This window comes from Saccoglossus kowalevskii, unplaced genomic scaffold (genome assembly GCF_978046115.1).
Source record: "Saccoglossus kowalevskii unplaced genomic scaffold, keSacKowa6.1 SCAFFOLD_204, whole genome shotgun sequence".
NCBI lineage: Eukaryota > Metazoa > Hemichordata > Enteropneusta > Harrimaniidae > Saccoglossus > Saccoglossus kowalevskii.
This window is the reverse complement of record NW_028188691.1, coordinates 1-7,285: the sequence shown is the minus strand read 5'-3', so window position 1 is coordinate 7,285 and position 7,285 is coordinate 1. Positions and strand designations below refer to the sequence as shown.

General features: G+C 39.2%; 1 protein-coding gene across 1 annotated transcript; it reads right to left on the bottom strand.

Annotated features, from left to right (window-relative positions):
- Positions 1 to 500: 500 nt before the first annotated feature.
- Positions 501 to 2,920, bottom strand: LOC102802560 (uncharacterized). Its single transcript, XM_085496368.1, has one exon. It carries the CDS (start codon positions 2,877 to 2,879, stop codon positions 1,320 to 1,322), a length of 1,560 nt encoding a protein of 519 aa, XP_085352494.1. The 5' UTR covers positions 2,880 to 2,920; the 3' UTR covers positions 501 to 1,319.
- Positions 2,921 to 7,285: the final 4,365 nt, after the last annotated feature.

The window sequence follows — 7,285 nt, the reverse complement described above, 5'->3', positions numbered from 1 at the left end:
AAGCAATTGTTATACAATTCGCCTGGAAGCCCTTATATACCTGGCTTTTTAGCCGAATAAATTGATAAAACTGACGCAGTAAGCTATTAAAACGTGAGCTCCATGTCACACTTTCCTTTTAATCATCGTCATCAATATAAATATCTCGTTTCACAGCTACAACAAAAAATATTTGCCCCCAACAATAACAGATATTGCCTGTACACAAGCTTTCATTCCTACTTGCCATCAACATACTCGCACTCGTGCTTTCCGTGGGAGCGCCTATCTAGTAAAAATAAATTCAAAGCGAAAATAAAGTATTTCCCAGTACGCGGGGATAGATAGATACATGGACTGGAAATCGAGTCTTGAATTACAGTAAAGCCAAATCTACGTCATCCTCAAGAAAGAACGCGTGTTTCCGAGAAAGAAAATATTAACCTATTTATCATGAATAAGATATCATCTACTTTCTATAGAAAGTTGGGGGTGCAATCTTCATAATAGGAGAGGCTGTATTAATATAAATGTATGTTTATTACATTAATAAAAAACTATCAACGTCACAATTTACATTCATTACTTCAAAACTCGTCCACGTCACCTTAACAACGGTGGTTACAGGTCCGCTGTACGTCACGTGCTACGTCATTCCTAACAAAATCATTAAATATATGACATATTGGTATAAATGGACCAATTCTAATCAAATCGAAAATCTATCCACTGGCGTCATGATATTTCGCCAAGTTTGTGTATATCATGGCACAGTGACGTCGAGTGCAAACCCGTTCTGATTAGTCACTAGTTTAACCATATTTATAACAATAATATTGATATTTTCTTTAATCTCCTTGTGGACTCATGCTGTTTAAAATTCCGACCAAGTTGTTTATGTTTATTTTGGGAATTATAATCATGGGTACTACACCAATTCGAACTTCAAGACCTATCGACATATCCCTGAGCAAGATTGTTTTCCAGGCAATACAAAATGCGTAGATAAATGACAGATGTGTTTTAAAACAGTTCAATTTTAAAAAGGGTAGTAATCTTATTCCGGACTTCAGATTACTTAATGGTTAATACGTAATTGAGTCGCTCAAAAAAATTCTTGTAGTTGCGTTAGGGGTTAGAAATAAGATATCGTATACAGTAATACAGTGCACAGGACTGTGTACAGTGGTTATGTTAACCTACTACGTGACATGGAGCAGCAAATTAAGACACTGTATGATTGTATCTAGGTTGCATGATGTCATACCTATGTAAATTAGTCTGTACGGTCTTACGCGCAAAGTGTTTCTTGAATATATTAACGGTTTGATGAATATGCGTCATACGTCGTCGTCTGCATTTGTTTCAAAGATCGGATCTTCGTACTCGGCACCATCTGCGTTCTGATCTTCCACCAAGTCCTGATATACATTCGAGTTTGTCTGTTTGCGGAGAAGTGCGGTGTAGCCACTACTATCTGGCCCCTTTCGAATGATGACGGTCGGTTCAGTTTCCTCGCGACCTGGGTCTTCGTATATATGCTGGTCATCATCATCATCACTACGTTTAGATTCAGGTTGCTTAGTCTGGTTTTGTTCCCGATGGATGTACCCAACGTGGTACGGGGTCGCCGCATCAGTTGATCCGTTAGACGGCGGTGATGATGGTTGCGTGTATATATTTTCATTGCGTTTATTCCTTCGACGGAAAGAAACGTTCCTGGTTTTTAATAAGAACACAATGACTATTATTATAAATACCAGACAGATGCCGGCAAAAAAGGCACCTAGTAAGGGACCGATCAGTGATTGTGATGTCATTTTCTCAATTAGTGGTAATGGAGTTGCTCCTTCACTGAAATTAGACAAATTGTTAATCGGGTATTTGGCGTACCCACTGCCCACGATATTGCTAGCTTCGCAAACTACCACCGAAGAAGACAAACGAAGGTCACTGACAAAGGGAAGTATCAATTCGATTATATGGGGACTGTTCGAGTCAATTTGCATAGAAGTAACAATAACGTTATTCACACTCCATTTAAATTGGGTTGATTTTGGAGTGGCATCCACTTCACATAAAATTCTCATAAATATTGTGTTATTTTTCTCGCTGTAATCTATAGATGCAGTTTGTACACTTACTCGCGGGGCGTAGAAAACCGTCATCGGTCCCACCGTACAAACGTGGCTTTCGTCGAAGGTAGGATGTGACGCCACACATGTGTAAGTGGCATCCATGTCATCCATTGTTATTATGCGAGACAATGTCGCATTGTTTGTATGTAAGATGCCACTGACATTCTCGAGCATTTCACCGCTCTTTGCCGACGTCCGGTACCACTGTAGTTCAGGAAATGGCGATCCGCCGGGTAGATTGCAATTCAGTTCGGTCTCCATGCCTTTAATAAAACTGCCATTACTGGACGTAAACGTACACACTGGGTATTCCGCTGCTGGCCGTTGCATTGCCACTATCATCACCGGTCTGCCAATAGAAACATCGCCCTCCGTCGAACATGAATACACCCCGTCGTCACTGGAGTCCTGGAAGTTTTTTATGTGTAACGTATAGTTGAATGGAAGCAACGCGTCAATGTTACTCTTGTCATATCCACTGATCTCCAACTCGTGTTTACTAGGGGCTCGATCACATCGTCTGCTAAATTTACGAAACGGTAACCGCAGAGTACAGACTATCTGCCCGTCCATATTCCAATAAAATTCGGTCAAATCAGAGTTCGTATTAAGTGGCCCAGCTGTACACACCAAGTATACATCGCCTGTCATTGGAACATAATATGTACTCTTCGTGGCAGTGTCAGTGAGAACAACCAGCTGGCTGATCGACTCCCCAAACGCCAATTCTGCAAGTAATACGAGCACCGCTACAAGCAACATGATTTATCACCGGCCCAAACCATGGTGCGAACGGTACGATACGTAGGTGGACACTGCGCAGTCTCAGAACAACAGGAAAATCGGGGTCGTGACAAGCACCAATGGAATGTTTGTCTGGTATGACCTCTGACCCAATAGCTTACTTTGGTCTACTATCATGATTTATATTTCAGTCAGTTTGACAGTGGTTGTCATGACATATACTGATAAAGGTTAATGACAGACCAGATGGCGAGCTGGTCGAAATCAACCAAAAACATCTTATGACTCTGCAGTTTTTAAGATACAAGACAGTAGCTGTAATTCTAAACCAATGTTGTTTGTGATTTTAAATAAGGTAGTATCTTTGTGGAATGTTAGTGCGAGATTATTACCCCATCAATATTAGTTAGCGTTGACAATGTATAGAAATGTTTTCTCTAGACAGCTTGACGAGTAATTAATTGATTATGATGTGTAAAACTTTCATGTGATTGGTTGTTTGTTGGAAGGCAAGGCCTTGGAGTCTCTTATACTGATTGTAATTGGTTAAGGGGTGACAAGAAATAAAGATGGATTTAATGCTGTCTCGGGTGAAAACCAGGGACTTGGCAGAGAATCGTTTTGGGAACATGAACGAAGCTTGTGTGTGTCTTTTGTTAGCCTAGCGTGGAAACGACCGAATCCCGGTTACCTAAGTGAAAGGTTTTTAACCATCAAAAATACCTATCACACTACACTCAATAATAGCCTTTTGTTAAAACGGTATACCCAAATATACTTACAACCACCATTTCATTTTTATGTATGTACATAAAATACACTAAATAAAATACACTATAAAAATAAATATATAAATTATAATATAGTTTGCTAATATTTAAAATATTGTTACCAAACTCGCCCTGCCCTGATTGTTGACAATATTATGTCATTGACCTGTAGCTGTAGAGCAGTAGAGTCTAAAGTTCACATTTTGTTGCCAACGGAGATATTAAAATGAGGTTCCATATAGGTATAGCTAACTTAGCAAGTCTTATTATCATCAGGAATACACTGAATGTTGACACCCGGATTTGGGGGTTATCATAATGGCCTGGTCAGTTGCAGTCTATTGAATGTTTGTTTCATTTTTGAAAATCTATATATTAAAGCGCGGTAGTCGTCGCGCTGCGCATGTGCCACATTTGTGTTGATAAACATTGATTTTCCCACAATCCAATGCGCTCTTCAAATGGAAATCACAAGTATGAGGTTTGACCTGGGCGTGTCTTGCACTGATTACCACCGGTGACTCCTTCAATACCTTCCAATAACATGAAAATTACTTAATTAAAGCTTGGAAACGTCTCAGTTCGGACTTGTTCACCTGCGCAACAGTCGAAGTCGCCATCATCTCTTCCCTATAGTTTCTTCTAAAATAGTCGTACAAAGTTTTACGGAACAGTCTTAGGAGATTGTATTGCAAAATATAAAACAGAGCCAATTTTCAGATACAAAGAAAGATGATCCCTTGGGTCTTCACCACATAGTTCTCTGTGTTCGAGAGGAGATACAAATACGCCAGGCCTTACAAGAGGGGAGGCAAGGGGGTAGCTGGTACGGTTTTACGGGAAATAAAAAGGGCTTTTCACAATTTACGAAGAAAAAAAAGACGTTTTTACAGTTTACAGTGTTAACAAATGGAACATTGAATGGTCCGAAGAGCTCTCCGACTCAAATTCTCCGCCATTGCCGCGCCGTGTGAAGAGACGCATGCGCATATTACCCTCGTAATGCTCTTCATTCGGCTAGAGGGCCTTTTACGTCTTGACATTCAATTTTGTAGTGAATTGTGTCATCTAGTCGTTTTACAGTTTCTAAAATGTAATTTCCCTGGATTATTCTTTACGATTTTTTTATTTGGATGTGAATTTTTGTACGTACGAGAAAAATGACACATTTTTACAGTGTACGAAAAAAATATTTGATTGATTACGTTGTACGTCTAGCCTGTGATTACAGAATTACGGAATTTATTTTTTCTATTTACGTTGTACGAACAAAAAAATATTGCAATTACGTTGAACGAAAATAACCCTTGCCCCCCTCTTACAAATTGTGCTGCTATGAGCAGGACATTGAACATGATCAAATGAGACGTCTTCAAGCAACACTTGCAAAACATAATATAGATCTATGAAACCCTTGATGGAATGGATAAATTCCATGCTACACAAATAGCATTCCAGAGAGGAAAAGTGCAGCAACAACATAAACCAGATTTGGCACTGTGCCAGGAAGGGTTATTTGAGGTACCTGAGCTTTTTCACCAATTAGAAAATGCTTCCTACTCTTCTTCTCGTGTGCAACCAAAGTTTCATAAAGAGGTGCACACCAGGCAAAAGACATAGCATGGGTACACAGCAAATAACTTCCTGCAGTCCTTATGCATTGCATCAGAATATCCAGTATATTGAACCAAGGTCAATATACAGTGATAACTTTAGACCAATTGTACTGTGAAGCCAAAGAACTCGAGTGGTCCAACAATGAATTGTGTAAAACAATCTTTATTTTTTCTGTAAGTGTCCATTGGTAGGCATTTATCCGATTCTGGCCATCAAGAAATCTGGACAAAGAGTATTGAATTTGATAAAAACACAGCAACATTTAAGCTAAATCCTACAACAGAGCTATGCCTGCACACAAACTCACATTTGAGGCACTCCAGAGTCTACTATGGCTCAAGATAATCGATTTGAACAAAGAGTTTAAAGAGAACCAACTAAAATAAGCATAAACTCTTGCAGTACAGTCACTAGAGAATAATGAAGATTCTGAAGTGTTAGTGAATCTAATAGATTATTTAGCTATCAACTGACCAGGCACTAGAACATGTAGAAAAAGTAGAAAAAGTCGCTCGTGGCCTCATTGGGATAACCAGATTAGAAAGTGCAGGAGACTAATGGTGCCCTACATTCAATAAACGTAGCCACATTGTTAATGAGACTTTGGCAATGCTTGACATTAATGAAGAAGAATGTTGAATACTCGCCTTCAATAAATGATAGTGGACTTTCTAGAATATAGCGCGATAACCAGGATGTGCAAAATATTAATACTCAACTTGAAAGGGTTGGGGTCTACAACGAAGTTAACAAAGATGTAGTGAGTATGGCTACCCGTGGTATTGCCACTTTTAAAATCACTCCTGCATTATTGACTGCATATACATGTGGTGCAGTAAAGATGAATCACTTATTAAATAGGATCACAAAATATAGGATTACAACAATCCAAAAGTCCAACTTTGAAAACCATGTGTCAAGCTCAAAGCAAATCAGTGACTTACAAAATGGAGAAAACTATTAACGTATTGTTCCAGCGTTTAATAGTATCACAAGATGCTTGCCATGAAGTAGATCCAAAGCAAATTCTCTGTCATGAACTGTCACCAGTTCCACTTTCACTAGCGGATACTGCAGTGGAGCTACAGTACCAGAAAACATTCTTCAGTCGACAACAGATATTCTCCCTTCAACAGATTTCAATACATGTACCAAAAAAAGATGACCAAGTGCTAATACAAGCAATTGGTAAGCCATCAGATGTAGGATCATTTGGAGATCTTGCTGACATATTTACACCAGCTGTGTTCAATCACTTCACTGGTACTTATTTTAGAGTGGATGTAGAATTTGATGGCTATGATCCACACATGATTAAATATGTCACATAAGTTCGAAGAGCTGGCAGTTGCAAGCAAATTTGGCACAAAATAGAGAGCTGAATCATCTCATGGTACTGATATCAGCTTCTTAATGTCAAATCACGATGAAGCAGATACATGTATTATTTTGCATACTATAGAAGTAACAAGAACAAGTAATGTACGGACCATAATCGCATGCAGAGATACTGATGTATTGGTGTTGCTAGTGCACTTTTCGTTCTGATTTCACTCTGTTCGGGAACTGCAAATAAACAGTGATATATTCCAGTACAATACGCAGAAACCTGCACTAGCTTATCGCACAGTAACAAGATTTGACACTGTCAGTCTCTATCACTGTTATGTGGTCTTGGTAAAACGTCCACTTGGAAAATATTCCTTGAATATGCTGATTTGTTAGATGATCTTGGTGTTGTGCCCTGACTGATACGACAATGGTCAAGGTTTGTCTGTAGACTGGAACAACCAAATCAACAGATGACTCAATTAATGATGTCCGCTACAGACTCTTTCTTAGGGGTAGCAAATATCATGCTTGCAACTATGCTTGCAACAGCACATCAAACGTGCACACTACCAGAGCATGGTTTTGGTGTGCATCCAACATTCCACGGCCACTTATCTGTTCACCAGTAGGCACTGGATGGTATGCTAAAACTAGTGGTCAGTTGGAACTAATGGCCGATGTTCCTGCACAGAGCAATTGTCTTGC